The sequence below is a fragment of the Urocampus carinirostris genome, chromosome 8 (assembly GCF_059441175.1).
Source record: "Urocampus carinirostris isolate Australia breed hairy pipefish chromosome 8, RoL_Ucar_1.0, whole genome shotgun sequence".
NCBI classification, from domain to species: Eukaryota; Metazoa; Chordata; class Actinopteri; order Syngnathiformes; family Syngnathidae; genus Urocampus; species Urocampus carinirostris.
Window position 1 is genome coordinate 32,572,046 of NC_142356.1, and position 19,059 is coordinate 32,591,104.

Genomic DNA, 19,059 nt, shown 5'->3' on the forward strand with positions numbered 1-19,059 from the left:
ATCCTCAGTAAGGTCACTGGGGTGCTGGAGCTGATCCCAACTATCCTCGGCAGTGGGCAGGGGAGACCCTGAGCTGGTTGCCAGCCAGTCGCAGGGCACACAGGGACAGACACTTCGTTCGCTCATTCACACCTAGAGACAATTTGGACCGCCCCATTAACCTGACATGCATGTTTTTGGAATGTGGGAGGAAAATGGAGGAAAACCCACGCAAGCAGTGGGGAGAACATGCAAACTCCACAAGGAAAGGTTCGATCTCATGACCTCAGAACAGTGCCGCACACGCGCTAACCACTGCACTGCCGTGCTGCCTATATATACATACATATATATACGAACTCCCTCTGTAAACACTGAATGAACACTAAGGCTACAAAGAAAATGTCATTGGCATTTTATGTTATTGACAAAGACAATCTTGAACCTAGTTGTCATCTTGTTGTATGCTTGTGTGCCAGAATCACAGAAAAACTCAAGTGATCGTGAAAGTTTTACAGGATCACAGTGAACATTTCTGTCCAAATAAAAATAAGAGAGTTGTGGTTAATATCATGAAAAGCGAAAAGATTGGATCGAAGCACTCATCAAAAATGCTTGGGTTTGCAGCACACACTTCAGGTAAAAGAATTGAAAAGTCAAGTTTGTTTGTATAGCCCTTAATCAGAAAAAGTCTCAAAGAGCTTAAAAGCAAAATCACCAATTTTTCAGAAAGAGTGCCAGATTTGGTAAGATGAAAATGTGAGATATTCAAGTCTATGACCGTTGCTCTCGAGTCCGTATTACTTATTATAACGGCAAAACATCTTATTTTTTCAACTTCAGCTAACTGTTAGCATGTAGCCTAAATGCCATTAAGAGATGCTTCTCCTGAAAAACAATAAAAAACAAAAACAATACAGCAATAATCAAATGTATCTAAGAAATTACTTGGAGTGTGTGCCCAATGACTGTTTCAATGCGTGCCTTGTTTATTTTTAATGAAAAACAAAAAAAACACACAATTCTTCTGCACTATTTATATATTGAGGATCAACCACATAGACATCCATGCTCTTCGTCAAAGGAGATGGAATAGAACAATAATACCCCTTTCACACATCAAAGAACGTCTCTGTGCTCCAAATAATTTCTTCCTTATAGCATCAGGACAAGGAATACAAAAATGACACATTTTGATCAAAATTGAAATGTTTATTAAAAGTACATCCATCTTGGCTGGTACTGATGTAATAACATTCAACAAATATGTGCACAGTCCTCACAATAATGCAGTAAAAGCGGATCTTTGGCATGATTTAACCTGATTATTGTTTTTAAATATGAGTAATGGTTATGTGACTTTTACACAACTTCAGCACGAGTCTTGATTTGAAAAATTGTTGTGGGGGCAAACAAAAGAAAAGCTTGCCGCTGGCCAAAATCTTTCACATGATTGTACTTCTTTAATTACACTTGCTTTGTTTGCATAAAGCTCATTTATAAATATAGTGTTCAATTGAAAAGAACCCTAACTGAAATTGTGCTAAGGATTAGTTTCGTAAGAGCACATTTTTTTTAATATTTTAATTAAATTTTGCAACAGCTTTTGAACACCTTGTGCTTTGTAAAGTTTGGATGTTCCATCGGTCTTCGAAATGTGCCTACATAACAAAGTACATTAATAAGAAATAGATCATATTCAAAGTGAAATTTGTGTGTATTTTCTGGTACATTCAGCATTTAAAACTTCGTGAATCAATTTGAAGGAAGCTGTTTAACATTCTAGTTGTCGGCTAGAGATCCATTAATATATCTTTTATACATGGACTTTGTTTTTTTTAATGCAGCATTGCCATCTTTGTTATTTACTTTTCACATTCGCATAACTGGTAAGGGTTTTTGTTTTTACAAATGTGAACTGACATTTAGCATTTTATTTGACTTTAGTTGTTAAACTTTTCTTTTCCTCTCCACAGTTGTCTCGTGTGATAATTTATAGAACAAATATTATAATTGTTAAAAGTAATGTAAAGGAATTTCTGGTAAAAGGCCTCATCACAAGGCTTTGTGAGCTGTCCATTTAATCAGAGATGGCTTACAAAACCTATTCAAAGTCATGTTGTACTTATAAAGCACAAACATTGGCAATTCATAAGACTGATATTAACCGTAACTCATTCGCCTTTGAACAATGGAGTTGGTAGGTTTATCTATTTAGATTCAGTAACTAAGATCAGTAATTATACAATGTAGTGCTTGTTTAAAGTGAATCTGCCCAAATGTTCCAAAGAACCCCTATAGGTAGGCACATACTGCTAACATTCATGCAGTTCCAAAAAAAGTACATGAACCAAAAGGTAATTCTAATCCCAAAGAATCAAAAACAGCAATTTAAGACATCATTTTGGGAAAAAAGGCCTCCATCAAAACATCATTAGTCAAAGATAAATATTTGTGCAAAGTAGGAACTGCTCACAATGAGACTTTTTAAAGCCAAGAGTGTGTAATATTTGATTACTGGACTCTATTGTCTAATGCCAAGGAAAACCAGTGGGAACAGCACAGCCTTGCAGCAAGATGACAGGCAAACATGGCAGCAATTTATAGGTAGGAATCCTACTATGTAAAAGAAATACTAGTTTCTTGACCTATGATTGGTTTTAATAAGAATTAACATTTGTATGATAGATAAACTAGTTTTCCTGGTATTCAAATCATTGTTTTTTAACTTAATAAAAATGTGCGTTCCACTAGGAAGCACTAATAATACCCACCGTCTCTTTAATGCACTAGTAGCTAGTGGTTTCGATCAAACCAAAAAAGTGAGCATTTGTTTTATAAATTGCTCGAGGACACAAAACAATCAAGTCCAGGTCAAAAATTGCTAAAGGGAAAGAAAGGTGTAAGTCACATGTATCATAACAGGTGTTCAACTCAAACATTCACAGTTACAGGTATGTGAAAAAGGCTTGTTGAATAAAGTCTTGAAGTCATTTTCTGCACCTCACATTGGTCCTGACTTTGCTATGCGGGTGTATCGTTGTGCAGGAAAGATACTCGCTGCAAGTTGTGTTTTACAATAAGCACCAAGTGTCTTCTGTCCACTCACAAGTCATTCTAGCCTACTTCATGCTTCCAGTGTGTCGCACGCCTTTCTCTTCTGTCACTTTGGAAATCATTTGTGGATGCTACAAAAAAAGGTCGCACTTTCAATATTAAGGGGGGATATCTTTCATGCTCCACGCCGTGGGCTTCAGCCTTGTGGCTCGGTGCTGGTGCCGTGATGCGGACCTTCCTGCTCATTGATGGTGTGGAGGAGGAGGCCCACCGAAGCGCTGCCTGGCTGGGAGGACCCCGGTGCCGCTCGCCTCTCCGGACCGCAGAGCCCCGCCTCATCCTCGGCGGCAAAGGAGACCCTTTGGACGCAACTATCACAGAAGTCTCCGGCCTCCTCCTCCTCCTGACCCAGAAGGCACTCCAGCTCCCGCAACTCTTTGCCTTGCGGGCCACCTGCCCCGCTTCCACCGTTGCCCCCGCGCGAGGCGCAAACGCACACCTCTATCCCAGAGTCGCCGGTAAATCGCCGCCTTCTGCCATTAGGGAGCCGATCCTTCTCGTCTGACGTGTCCTTCAAAAGAGGATCCTTGCAGTCGCTTCTCTTTTCCTCAAAGTTGAGTCTCTCCTCAGACAAAAGTATCACGCCTGGATCTTGTGTTGTGTGCGTGGTCTTGTCGTCAGCTTTTGGAGTTAAATCTAACTCAGTGGGTTGAGTTTCCTCTGCATTTGGGCGACTGCACAAGCTGTCCGAATTGGTTGGTGACGGGGCTGCTTGCGTGGCGGGACAGCGTCCGTCCTGTTGTTCAGAACGAGGCTGCGAGCCTGCCGAAGAGGCCGCCGTGTGTAAGGCACTGTAGGGTGGTGGAGGAGTGGACGGCCGGTTCACTACTTCTTCGTAGTCTGGCAGCAGGTAGCTCGGTAGAAACCCTTGGGGAAAAAAAAATATTTAGAAAAAAAAAAATTCAAGTGAGAAAATGGCCATTCATTTTTCAAATTTAACAGATAGAACAATAACAATTATAAATAGAAGTAGAGGATTATGAAGAATTGCAAAACAAAGAATACAACACAGACTAACTAGAATTAGTAGTAGTAGTAAAACTAAAAATACATAGAAAAGTTGAAGTAGAATATCAAGATGAAAACGAAAAGACAGGAATAAAAGTAGGAATGGCAGAAATCAGTAATGTGCATTCAGGGGAGGCAAGTGATGCTGTGCCTCACCAGTCATCATGTAAATATAAAACTGGAAATATGTTAAACTGTTATATTTATCCAGTGGTAAAGTATTTTTCTCAGTTGACGTCAAAATTTAGGGATTTTTTCCCCTTCAAAATTGCTGAGTTTTCAAATTATATTATGAACATTAATCAAACAATAAGTATGAATTCAACATGGCGGCGCGCATGGATGCTGCTGCGGCTAGTTGCTCTCCAGCTAATCTTCTATTTATTGCCGTTCTCTTGTCTTTTTTGCTTTCTTTTTTGGACACATGCGTGGCCAAAAATACTTACAGTAGGGATGAACTTATTCGGTTGGGTGGGCGTCTAAATTTCGACTTTTCGGGCACTTTTTACACCGCCTATGATATACCGAGCGAACTTCAAAGAGATCCGGCATCCTTGTGGACAACTATTCCTCCTAATAAACGACGACAACGGCGCCGTAAAGACAGAAAACAGAAGCGTGGTTGCCTTGCGGGTAGATGTGTGAAGCGTGCGAAGTCAAAGGAGCAAGAAGGACGCGAGGATGTGACTAATTCCACCATTCATTCCTCGCCGGACAACCGACGCTTTAAAATCAACGCTCACGAACGGCCCCAACGGCGACATCTTTTGACGATCTCTACAAAGACTACAAAGAGTTCAGCTAAGTCAAATGATTCAGCAAAGCTAAAATTTGGTCTTTTAAATATTAGATCGCTTGCTCCTAAAGCTTTACTTGTTGATAACATTATTCGTGATTATAAACTTAACTGTATTGGTCTTTGTGAAACTTGGTTACGCCCGGATGAGTATTTAGCGCTAAATTATGCTTCACCCCCTGACTACGCGAGTAGCCATGTAGCACGCACGTTGAAAAAGGGTGGCGGTGTCGCGCTCATTTCTGAAAAAAACGCTCAAATTTAATCCTCGTACCTCTAATAATTACAAGGCGTTTGAGGCTCTTGTGATGCGGTCCTCTCTATTGTCAATTTATGTAATAACTATCTATCGCGCACCTGGGCCATACACAACTTTCTTGAACGAATTTGCTGAACTTTTATCTGAACTACTAACCTATGCAGACAAAATTATAATTATGGGGGACTTTAACATTCATATGAACTCCCCACTCAGTTCACTTACTATTGCGTTTAGGTCTCTAATTGATGCATTTGGTTTTAATCAACTGGTTGATTTGCCAACCCATAAAGATGGAAACACGCTAGACTTGGTTCTGACTCGAGGAGTTTTAACCTCAAACATTATGGTGTTACCGTGTACTACCGTTATCTCGGATCATTATTTAGTTACATTTGAGGTGCTAGCTAAATGTAGTGTTAAAAAAGCTGAAGGATTTAGTGGACGCAATATAAGCACTGGCAGAGTTTCTGAGCTCTTTGAACTCCTTCCTGGAGCAGTTGTGTCCTTTCCTTCATACAATGGCTCGATTGACTCACTCATGAATGAGTTCAATACTACCCTGACTAGTGTCCTGGATTCAATAGCGCCCATAAAGCAAAAATCACGTCCTAAAAGACGCACGCCTTGGTTTACTGATGAAACTAGAACCCTTAAACAAGAATGCAGGAAATTGGAAAGAAAATGGCGCGCTACCAAGCTTGAGGTTTTCCATCAAACCTGGTGTGACAGCTTGTTAAAGTATAAAGCGGCCCTTGCCTCTGCAAAATCGGCCTACCTGTCGAAGGTGATTGCGTCTCAAAAGAACAATCCCAAAGTCCTTTTTGACACTGTAGCATCGCTTACAAGGCAACAGACTATCGCAGATAGTTCGACGCACTCTGCTCATGACTTAATGGTCTTCTTACTAAGAAGATTCAATGCATACAGGAAGAAATTGCTAAAGACATTATTAATACCACACATATTAAAGGGCTGAAATCTACAGATGCACGACAGGGTGGCTGTCCAGGGAAATTGTCCAGTTTTAGTGAACTGTCACTTGATGATCTCAAACAGGTGGTGAATGCGGCCAAACCGACAACTTGCCAGTTCGACCCGCTCCCAGGTTCACTTATTAAAAGTCTTTTTGGCGTCCTTGGACCTTCAGTTCTAAATATTATAAACATATCACTCTCCTCAGGTGTAGTTCCAGCAGCTTTTAAGTCCGCCGTTATTAAACCCACACTGAAACGACCCAACCTTGATTCAGAAATCTTAAGTAATTATAGACCTGTGTCAAACCTACCTTTCCTTTCTAAAGTACTTGAAAAAGTAGTGGCACAGCAGCTGAATGATTTCATATCCGAGAATAACCTTTTTGAATCTATGCAATCAGGATTCAGGGCTAACCACTCTACAGAGACAGCTCTGATCAAGGTAACAAATGATCTCCGTCTGTGTAATATAGTGTAATAATCTGTGAAGCCCTTTGAGACGCTTCGTGATTTAGGGCTATACAAATAAAAATGACTTGACTTGACTTGAAATGTTTTAGTGTGGTGAGCGTCTGCAGCTGTAGAGTGAGACACACACAATTCTTTTGCCTCACGGCAGAGGGCAATGGTAAAGTCAAGGATTCTGATTTGGTACACAGCTCAGGGCCAGTCCTCGCTTTCGACATAACAGGCAACTACTCACTAACTATAACTGTACACTTCATTTGTAAGTTAATACAAGAAAACGTGTTTTTTTCCAAGCTACAGTTTATAGTTTGCTTTCTAGCTCTGTCAATCAAACGATGAATATGATGTAGGTTCATTTACTTGTGAATCTCACTAAACCTCACCAGACACGAACCTCACTGCACATCACTGGTTGAAGTTGTAAAAAATAGAAGTAGAAGAAGCAGAAGACTGAAAAGACAAAGGATAAGAATACAACAAAGATAGATAGATAGATAGATACTTTGTTCATCCCCGAAGGGAAATTCACATTTAAGACAGAAAAGAAAAAATAGTATTACAGTAGTCGAAAAAAGAGAAGTTTAAGTACAACAATCAGTTGAAGACAAAAAAAAGTAGTAGAAGTGGTAGAAGAAACACAAGATAAGGAAGAAGTAAAAAAGGAGACAACGATGCAGACTACAAAGACATAGTATAAGTAGATGAAGAAATAGTTGTGCAAGTAGAGAAGTGTTAAAATAAGAATACCATGTGGACAAGGAAACGTAGCAGAAGAATAAGTAGAAGAAAATGAAGTACAGTAGTAGAAGACTTACTGAAATAGAAAGGCACTGAAGGGTAGTTGTGTGCTTCGCGATAAGCGATGAGGTTGATCTCGTGCTGTCGTTGTTGTTGCTGCAGTCGGTGCTTAGTGCGGCGGTGATGACACACGCAGCAGCAGCTCAAAATGAATATGATAGCCCACACCAACCAAAACCCTGCAGGAAGGGACAATACATTTTAGGATAGGATTATATCAGTGTGAGCAGTTTGATATAGGCTGTTTACCGAGTAGTCACAGATATTACATGTACAAGAATGAGGTCCTGCTAATTATTCCACATTTTTAATGTAAAAAAGAGTGAGCATGTGTGTTCACATGAGTGTGGGCTGCATAGAGTGCTATGAAAAGGTATTTGCCGCCTTCCTGAATTTGGTGTTTTTTGCATATGTATCACTCATAAAAAGGTTTCAGATCATCAAAACAATTTTAATATCACACCGAGACAACCCACAGAAATACAAAGTGTAGTTTTGAAATGTTGATTCCATTCATTAAGACACCCAAAAAAAAAAAAAAAATCTAGGCTTATCTGGACCAGGACCACTTGCTGTGGTTGGCGGTAGGGCTCCAATTAACGTATTTTTGCTGTTTAAAGGGAGATGAACTTTTGGAACAAGAAATAAATGCAAATGTGAAAATCCAGTGACGTGATTTTCAACATTATCAGGCAAAAAGTTACCACTATCACCTTTGCTCACGAACTCACTCTTCCTTCTTTGAGAACTTTGCATTGCAATGCAAAAATGTGAGCATGTCAATGAGGATCTCAATGATGACGGCTGCTTGATGTGGCGTGCATGATGTCGCCTTCTCATCATAAAGCTGGTCATTGTTTGCCGTTTTCTACTGAGATAAGAATGTATAGTATGGGTATCGTTATGGCATAATTTACAAGGACACAATAATCACTCAGACTGCCAGAAAATTCCAACATGATACTTAATATTACCACAATTGTGTTAAAGTTGAGTGTTTTTATGAAATACACGTTTAACACTGCTTAAGATAATTCACACACACACACACACACACACACACACACACACACACACACACACACACACACACACACACACACACACACACACACACACACACACACACACACACACACACACTAGCTACCAGAGACCAAGGATATGTTTCCACACAACGCAAGTAACAAACAAATTAAAACAAAAAATGTAGTGACTAACCCTTCTACTGAGCTCCCTTCATCCTCGTCGGTAGCTCCATGTTTTGGTTTTGTTTGCCACCTTACCATTGTGGTGCTCCGGTGCCATATCACTTTTGCAAAGCTTGCAAGTGACGCACTTATTTGATTTGTGAAGTGTGGAGTGCTCCCCCGCTTTTCTGGAGTGTTTCCTCCGTGTCCATCATGTTTTAGGAGTTGAAATAAACTTAGCCTTTGGAAATAGCGCCTAAATTTGCACTCCACCTCGCCCGCCGACTAGTACTGCCTGTGACGTCAATGGCTCCACGAGTTTCTGAGTGAGGCATAAATCGCGCGACACAACGAATCGATGAACTCATTCGTTGCCAAGGCTTTTAATCATCGATATGAATCGGTTTTGTCGATCCGTTGTTGCAGCTTTAGTTAGGCAAATAATGACCAAAAGATAATGCACCAGAAAGTCACCTCGGAATGGCTAAAATAAGAAAACAAAACAAAAGTTATGGAGTGGCCGGTTCATGCCAATAGATATGGCATACTCCAGTATGGCAGATTTGAAACATTTTTCAAAGAGTGGGCAAAAATTCCTCCACAAGAAGACTCATTAGCGATTATCATAAACGTTTTATTTCTGTCACTGCTGCCAAAAGTGGCCTAACTTATTATGTTCAGGGAGAAACTACTTTTTCGCATAAGTTTTGATTTATTTTTTTGCCTTGATAACTGGAATCAACATTTAAAACTGCATTTTGTATTTTCTTAGGTTGATTCTAGGTAATTAAAATTGGTATGGAAATCTGAAACCTTTGTGAGTGATCAATATGGGGAAAAAACAGAAATCTGGAGGGGGCAAATAGGTTTGGTGTTCGGAAACCTTTGTGAGTGATGAATATGCAAAAAAATACAGAAATGAGGAAGGGGCGAATACTTTTTCACGGCACTGTAAGGTATACGATGACACTTACACCACAGCTCATAATAGTAACTGCAACACTGAGATTCCCCACAGCAGTGACCTGATTCACACATGTAGCTCTGGTTGTTGACACCTTCACAGAGGAGAAGATTCTGTAAGATAAATACAACAGAAGAATACATTTTGAAAAACTTCTCAAATGGCCATGAAAGTATCTACAGGGTTCATTGCAATTCTGGAGCAGACCCCTCGCTACTTCTGTTATCGCTGGTTTACTGCTTTGCGGATTCGGAATTGATTCTTCTCTATTGTCATTGATTTCAATGTATCGTGCTCATGTGTTCATACAGCACACAGCAAATGCCATCAACAGGGCAGGTTAGGGAGGGATTTGTGTGTTGTGTGGGCATGACTCCTGTGTGCGCAACGGTGATAGGCTGGTGTATGATGTTGGTCAAACAAACTGCAGAGCATGGCGTTAGTGGTTAGCGGTTTGTTACATTGGAAAGAAATTCATTAATTACATCGGACTATGAGGAAGGTCAGAAGAGCGCAAAGAAATGGTGATCACCAGTGGGTACTTCATGGATTATCACCAGGTTTGGGAAGCGACTGAGGCGGCGTCGGCAGAGAAGGCTGCAGGTCAGGCCTACTGCTATGGTTAGGCTAATAACACTCTTAGGCCACCCCTGTAGAGCCTGTATATCACCACCGCCAGATCCATAACCCATGAAATGGATGACCCGAAGCTACAACTCGTGGGAAACCACTACAATTGGGATGGTTGTATTTTATTCATCGCGGAGACCTGGCTTAAACCGAGGATATTCGATGCTAGCGTGAAGCAAGCCAGCCGCTCTGTAAATTACTTTCCAACACTGAAAGGCAAAGAACTCCAATTTCGTAGTACTTTGTATGACAATAAAAAACATTCTACAATTCTGTGTTTTAATTTTAAATATATAGTTGTTATGTTGTTAAAGTCGTATACTCTCAGTATATAATCTCAAGGTAAATTTGACCCTTGGGGGCTAGGAATGTGTGGCGCTACTTCACTGCTTTTCAGATTTGGGGGTTCTGGTCCCCAAGATAAATGTATTTCTGTCTGGAAGTTCTTCAGAAAAAGAGCTAAAGTTTGAACTTTATTCTACTTGAGTATTGTTCACTTTTCAACAACGATAAATACTTCAACATTGTTGTGTATTGATTAATTTGCAGTGTTCTTAAAATTCGAAACAATGATGCGAGCAGGAACTTATTAGCGCTAAGGACAACATTAATACTTGTTGAGTCTTTTTATGGATATTAAAAATAGATGACCAGTTATAGGACATTGTGATTTACTAAAAGCAGGGGTCTCAAACTTACTTTACTTGGGAGCAGCCGAAGCTAGGGTTGGGTTGAGGTTGGGCCAAATCAGGTTTGACAAAGAAGTTCTCATAAAAACGTTCCACATTTTAAAATATAGATTTTTTTAAGTTCCCTTCACAAAATAGGATCCAAAAAAACATTTAAAGTTCCTGTGAAATGTATCAATTAATTAGTAATCATTTAATCCATAATTTGTATTAAAGGGACAGTGTGTATTATTCAGTGCCCCCTAGTTGTAAAAGAATGTAATTCATTAAAAAAAGAATATTGATTTTGAACAATTTGCAAAAATACATGAATTATCTTCATAATGTGCATTTTCTTTTAAATACTCGTAGGTTCAAAAATTGTCGTTTATTTTTCATAACAGGAGCTTCAACCTATAAGGTTTGCATTGAGGCATGGGCCTAAAATAATAATAATAATAATTTCCTTGTATTGTCATTCTGTGTAACAATGTACACAGAACGAAATGTCGATTGCACCTGACCCGTTGTAGCGAGCCGATGCAGCCGCAGCCAACAGAGGGCGCCGCCGACCACTTTTTAAGTCTTAGGAATGACTCGGCCGGGGCGCGAACCACCGACCTCCCAGTCTCAAACTATCATACTCATAGCTGTGGCTTTGATAGCTCTGGAATAAAGGGACACTGTGTAATAATTTAAACACTAAATGTCACTGGTTTATGTTGTACACCTGAAAATCAGTGCTGCAAATCACAACAAAGAATACAAACTATGGGAATTGATTTTCCAGCCTTTCTAGACGAGGCTCATGTTATATAATATGAGCACACATTTCTTGACCGAGTAATCAAAAAAATGCATGTTTATATGACCGTTTGTATATTTTTGCTTTTAATTAAAACAAATGTTTTTGTTATCAACGAATGAAATTCTTTATATGGCTACGAGGTGCTAAATTTAAACAATCCTCCTCTAAACATGACAGACTTTTCTTTATGTTTCAATAACATTGCATATTTTCTAACCGAGTCCAGTCTACACAATTTATTTGGTGAGGAGAAATTCAAGTGCAACAATATGAATAAATCATACAAAGCGACCACATTTGATATGACATTGTCTCTCTCACCAAATTGTTAACAAAAAACGGTTTTTACCCTACTTGACAAGTGAAAAAAAGGCTGCTGCTGAAAAACTGGCTGACATCACTGGGTTAAAAAGAAAAACACAACATCTCAGATGACTTTAGCTGTTTTCATTGATGTGCTGTTTTCCCCCTGCTTACGTTTTCAACCAGGCCACCTGGGCCTTTGTCACTTGATACGCAGAACCTCAGCGATACGTTTGTTTGGGTTTTCAGCTTGGCCCCGATAAGTCTTTTGTGCTGCTAGGAACTATTTTTGCAAAAAAAAAAATTTTTTTACATAAAAATTGTTTGGACGCCAATGGAAAACGCAATGCATTAAGAAACCGAGTGTCAACTAAAAATGTCAGTATTGACGGCAGACCGTTTTGTTTTAGTATTATTTATATAACACATCTGAGAACGCATTCCCAATACAAAAATAATTTTGGCAATATTTTAACCTTTCTTGTGACGGACTAAAGATGTAAATAATCCGGATTGACTGGATCATCCCGTATCTTGTCCACACTCGCAACAGCAAAACCGCAAGCACATCACATGAGAGGTCCTTACTGAGGTAGAATGAAGTTGGATTTAAGTATGATGTGTATTACTTAAGAATTAAAGATTGTTGAAAAAGAGAAGGTTGGCTCAGAACCCGAGATATGGAATGCTATGCTTCTAAACGCCCAATTTAATTGCAGGTCTTCAATAAGTGAGTTAAAATGCATTTGTGGCTCTGTGTAGGGCTGCACGATTTTGGGGAAAAAAACGTATTGCGACTTTTCAGACCTAAAGTATATTGCAATTTCGATGCAATGTTCGATTTTAAAAGAAATTTGCATTTTCTGTGCTAGCCGCACACTAGGTGTTTTGCTCTATTGTATAGCGCCGTTAAAACCTGAAATTATACAATTCTAGTTGGCTAAACAGTCTATTACTCAATTAACAAACTATAAATACTTGAAAATCACGCAGTGACTTAGGATTATACAATAGCACCACATCACATCGTGATATCAATTAGGTTTAGGTTTTTCGTGCTGCCCTATCAGTGTGTTATACGTATAAAGGTAAGTGTATATACCAGCTTGGAGGCCTTGAGGTAAGGTGCCCGCCCCGAGCCTGGAAGGTCGTCGATTCGAGCCTCGGCTGAGTCATTAGACTAACAACATTGGTACTCATTGCCTCCCTGCTTGGTGCTTGGCATTAGGGGTTGGAATTGAGCGTTTTTTGGTCACCTTGTCACATCATTTACTGTACACAGCCGTACAACTGCTTATGGGAGTCGACTCCTGAGACCAGACAAGGAAGAACACTGGTTTGATAAGTATCGGATCATTTATAGGCTAGAATTTAAAATAAAAATCAATTACTATCTATTTCTTTAAATTATGTGTACACTTTAATAGCTACATGAGACTTTCATTGATGGGCAGGAAGCTTTCTCCACACACTGGTCAAGCTGTAAGTCGCGTTTCTGACTTTTTTTATGGCTGACCAAATTGCATTGTGGGCAGCAATGTACAATTCCACGTCTGTCAGAAAACTATGGGGTTTCCTTACACTAGGTAGTACATGCACTTTCTTAGATACATAAATAAAATGCATCTAAGAAACTAAGGTCCACATTGCATTCAAGAAGAAAAATATTTATGAATGCACTGAATGGGACATTTTGGCCCAAAACCAAAATTGTGAAACGTTTGGCCGAAACACTGAACTTTTAACACCTACCGTAAATTCCGGACTATAGAGCGCACCTTTTAAGTGGTAAACCGATTTTGTACATACACAAGCCGCACCTGTATATAAGCCGCATGCGCCAGCATTTAAACATGTAACACAAATACAAAATTAACCCAAACTCGACTGCAAGTCCCGGGATTGAAACTAAATGTCCTTCATTAAAGTTCACAGTCCAAAAATCAAAGCCGGCAAAATGAACGGAAAATGATACCGGTACTTAAGGTTTGATGCAGACCTGCAGAGTCTGGGTCCAGTTGAAAGTAATCCAAGAAAAAAAGTGTATATTTCCAAAGGTAACGGTGGGAAAAATATATCAGATGAACACATTCACTCACGCAACTCCTTTTACTTTAACCAACTTTTTACCCCCTCTTCTTTCCTTGTCTCTCCCTCACCTTTAGCGGTCCCCACTTAAACTCGGCACCCAGCGTTTGTTCCGCCCCTCATTTTTCGTTCACACGTGCAAAACATATCAGAATAAGTGTTTATAATAAATACAAATAATTAGATTACAAAAATATACAGTTGCAAATACATATTATACATGGGTTACACATATTTACAAAGAAAGACGGTACACCGAGAGAGTTTTCAAAGCTTTAATAATAATAATAATATAGCTTTGACAGGGCAGTTAATGGTAGCAACATTCGAGCGCCGCTGGCAGCCGTTAGAAAAATTACATAAATTGGCCGCATCACTGAATAAGCCACAGGGTTGAAGGTTAGGGAAAAAAGTAGCGGCTTATAGTCCGGAATTTACGGTATATAAATTACAAAAATATAGTTATAATTTATATTTATGTTATATAAAAAAATATCCCGTTTTGCTAAGAAATGTACTATAGAGAATGATTACTGACTAGTATATCACTAGATGCGGATTTCAAGTACAGTGCTTGAATGGAATTCTCATTGAATAAAAAAAAAAAGACATTTAAGTGCTTACAAGAAACTGTCAGAAAAAGTGATACAGCAGCAGTAAAACTGCTGAGGGATACAGAATGCAAATAACATCAGCAAGTTTGTTCTACTTTTGAGTTAGGTTATGATGAAAAAATAAATAAATTTCAATTGCTAAACTGAAGAGTCTCTCCTTTTTAAAAAAACATATTTAGAGGGCATTTTAGCTTTTAATGGACAAGGAAGTGAAAAAAAGAAAACAGGAGGAAACTGATGATGATGATAATACAAAAAAACGAGTCACATTTACATATTCAACAAAGTAAAAATAATGCTAGTAAATTTAAATCTTGCCACACTTAGCTTAGCACCGACCAATCCACTTAGGGTTTACACAGAGTATGTGTTGAAAAATGAAAACAGCACAAATGTAGGAACCTAAGTTAGCTATTTAGTATTAGCATGTCAACATTAGCCAAAGTCCGGCTACAAAATAGCAGAGGGAAAGATGGAACTTGAGGGGAAAAAGTCTTGTTGGTAAAACTTCGACAGAGACATCATGACATACTTTCTTCCTGTGGCCCTTTTTGGTGTTATTTTACCGTTTGTATTTCAAGACTGAAAAATAACTTTTACTAATTGTCATCTAAAAAATTGATGTAATAATATCCACAACAATAGCCTAACATTCCTTTTGATTCAAGTTTGAAAAGTCACTTTGCCCCCTATTTTCCCAAATCACTCCTAATGTCCACCGATTTACCATTCTACTCTCTGAGTATCTGTTTTAGTGCTAGAAAAAAATACAATACATAAAAAAGCCTAGCCAGTAAATGTTAATCATCATATACGAGCTGTTAGAATACACTGATGAAATACAGCTGATTTTTTTAAAGTTATCAACATAAACCTAAACTATGTGAGATTTTGTAATAGTAGGGGGCCATTCGATTAGCATGCCCAAACAGAATAAATATATGAACAGCTAACAAAAAGGGTTGTTTCTGTGTGAGGTTAAAATTGGTTTGATGATCTGAAACCTGAGTGATAAATGCACAAAAAGAAGCACAAATCAGGAAGGGGACAAATACATTTTCGCGGCATTTTTTTCAAGTCTCATGACTTTGGTCTATAAAAACAAACTTAAGACATGAGATTTACTTAGCGCATTTACTGCACTATAAGGTGCACTGGATTATAAAGCGCACCCCCCCCCCAAAAAGTATTTTGTCATATATTTTCCGTACATAAGGCGCACCTGACTATAAGGAGCTACAGTAGGAACGTCAACAAAGCAGTCAGATAGGTCAGTCAACCTTGACTAAGCCCTTAACGTTTGTTGGCCGACGGAATGTTGAGAAGCAAATACGTGTCTCAGACACATACATACATGGTGTCTGTATGTGTTCACAAGTCACTGAAATACGTCATGTCACATATTTTAAAACCTTAAATTTAAGATATGCTGACCATTTCAAAACATTTTCGTCAGAGAAACCTCACGCTCAGTCTGAAACAAGATACCTGAACAATATAAAGCCAGGGTAGCTAGCCAAAGACGTAGTCTTGCAGCCATCACTTTTGATGATAATACACAAACAATGGTCCCCTTACATCAGTGAGTGTAGTAAATCCAACTGTGTAAACTATTTACGTACAGCAAAGTGTCGCCAAATTTAAAAAAATCTGGCAAAAAGCATCTCTGCATATGTGGACATTGCTTGCTGCTAGCTGTCTGTTTAGCGGCTAATGTCTCGGCGGCGCAGTGGTTAGCCGCTAAACAGACAGCTAGCAGCAAGCAATGTCCACATATGCAGAGATGCTTTTCGCCAGATTTTCGCACCTGACTATAAGGAGCTACAGTAGGAACGTCAACAAAGCAGTCAGATAGGTCAGTCAACCTTGACTAAGCCCTTAACGTTTGTTAAACTTTAGCCCAATAAAATTATTTTCTCTAGGCCGTAGACAAACCTAACATGTGATTCACATCTTTTTTGGCCAATTGTAGGCTGTGTTTTACCACGCTTTAGCCTATTTGAGCCTGTAAATGCTAAAATAGTGATCGGTTCAAATGATGATTGACACATTGGTTAGGAAATGAAACGCCAGTATATATATCCCAGCATGCACCGGCCACTACTTCTACGGGGGGAAAAAAAAAAATCGAGTCGGCGGCTTGCACCTGTTGTGACTCAATACTGATCCATACATAAGGCCGTATTGTAAGGTGCATGGTCAGAAAAAAATATATAAATAAAAATTGTGGTTGACTTCAGCATTTCATCGTTGCTTCATAATGCACTTCTTAAACTCATCACCGGCTCACGTGTTTCAAAACCAAAGAAATTGTTGTTAACAGATCACGGAACCGTGATGATTCTATTCACAGCTACTTGGAAATGACTTTCAGGAAAATAAACGTAATACTTAACAGCTTTAGATTTTAAGTACTTTGCTCCCTGGCACACTTTGCTGGACTCTTTCAGCAATACAGATCTGTATTCCATTATGCAACCATAATCTTTGCCATGATCTCAAAAGGAGGGGACTCTGGTGATAAGAAATATGAAACATGAAAGTCACAATGTTATGATATTTTGCTTCATAAAACAAGGTTTTGAGAGAAGTGGCTTTATTTACAGAGCAGCTTCATTTTGACATCCACATTGTGTATTTAAATTAAAACAACATGAGACTTTTATTGACATTAAACAGGTTAACAAACCGCATTTGAATGGTGAAATTAAAACTATGTTTAAGCAATTATGTTTGGGTTAGAACACTTCTTGTATCAAAATGTGTGGAAATGCAACAACGTGTATTGTAAAAAAAAGTACTGCAAGAATATTTCCAAGAAAGCCATTAATATTTTCAACGTATTCATTATTTCTTCATAAAACATGATTATGTTTTAGGAATTATACTCTTTTATAAATTAAGCGAGTAGCTCACAAAACAATCTAGACAGACAATTTTCAGACGAGATTTGATAAAAAATAAAAACAAAGTACAGCATAAAAAGAAAAGGAGGTTTTCAAAAGCCAAGATTCCGAACTAAGACAAAACACTGTTTTTTTGCAAAGGGAATCAGTTTATGAAACAATTTGATTGATGTAACCAAATATTTGAAGTCACACAGCACATCTAAAATAACTGTATTATGTTGGTGAATTTTATCTATTCAATAAATCATTGGCTATTAAAAACCATCTACAATTGTGTGATGAGATCGAAAAGGAAATAGACAAACGATATGACGGAATATACGGCCACTTGACAAAGCTGCTGAGGGACGTAAATATTTTTAATGTCGTTTATTAAATGAAAATATATATTATTAAGGTCTATGGATAAATGATGTACACGACTTGTCTTCCTTGTCATTCAATCTTAAAGACGCCATTTTTATTTACATTTTAAATTTTGCTTAACAGATAAAGTGAACTATCACACAACAAAGGGTTGGTATGGCCAAGATCAAAACAATCTTTGTGCAACAATCTGGGCTAAAAGGCCCAGACTCCTTGAGGCTTCCTTCATTTTAATAATGCTAGCTTTGGCTAGCCAATGCTACTGGCTAGCAAGTATTAAAGTTGACATTTTTCCCAAGAAAGGTAAACACTAAGTAAAATTAATGTGTTGTGTTATGCTTTCCATACAATAATTGTCAGGATTAAGTTTAATAGATAATGGTATGTTTACACTGACTGCGCTAACTTAGCCAGGAACCTAGTAGCTTGCTAACAGTCCAGTCAGGAGAAAAGCTCGCTAAGGAAAGCTTACCTTTTCTGTCGTGGAAGCTGTAGGGGTGATTGAGGCGACGTTTTGCAAAAACAATCCCATTTTAAAGACCAAAGAGACTCTCATTACTCGCTACCGAAAGGTTGCCACAACGAGGGCAAAAGTGGGCGACCGCTGCACTTCACAAACTTCACCCGAAAGGCATTGGTTATTTCTCGGCTACTGTCGCGCTTGAAGGCCTACGGGAGTACCGCCTGCCCGGCATCGCGGAGTTCGAAAGTGAGGCAAGCGAAAGCAACTGGTTGCAGGAAGAGATTGCGGGCCTTCAGCTGTTACACAATCTGTTTGTTCCTCCTGCGCGTGGGTTCGCCTTGAGTCTGCTCCGCCGGGGTGTGGCGTGATCACCTCGACCCCATCAATGTGAGCAACGTGAAGGGCGTACTGTACGTATGCGAGGATGGCACTGCCTAAGCGGACGAGGACGCAATTGGCTTACTTGTTGGTAGCTAACCAATCACTATGCCATGCGTCTTTCCCCACAAATGCAAGCTCGTTCTCGGGAGCAACAGCAGTATCCGTTTTTGACGCCAAGTCATGTTTATTTGTATAGCCCTTTATCCCCAAAAGTCTAAATGGGCTGCACAGACCACCATTAAACAACCTCTGATCTGCAACCGACACGAGGGG

General features: G+C 39.0%; 1 protein-coding gene across 2 annotated transcripts; it reads right to left on the minus strand.

Annotated features, from left to right (window-relative positions):
• Positions 1-1,170: 1,170 nt before the first annotated feature.
• On the minus strand, positions 1,171-18,842 carry wbp1lb (WW domain binding protein 1-like b). Of its 2 annotated transcripts, XM_088342416.1 has the most exons (4): positions 18,415-18,842; positions 9,567-9,669; positions 7,420-7,581; positions 1,171-3,963 (listed from the first exon to the last, which is right to left on the minus strand). In XM_088342416.1, the coding sequence occupies exons 1-4, from the start codon at positions 18,496-18,498 to the stop codon at positions 3,233-3,235; spliced, it is 1,080 nt and encodes a 359-aa protein (XP_088198542.1). In that variant the 5' UTR covers positions 18,499-18,842; the 3' UTR covers positions 1,171-3,232. The 2 variants fall into 2 exon arrangements, with proteins under 2 accessions (XP_088198542.1, XP_088198543.1); XM_088342417.1 differs by lacking the exons at positions 9,567-9,669; positions 18,415-18,842 and adding an exon at positions 8,116-8,272.
• Positions 18,843-19,059: the final 217 nt, after the last annotated feature.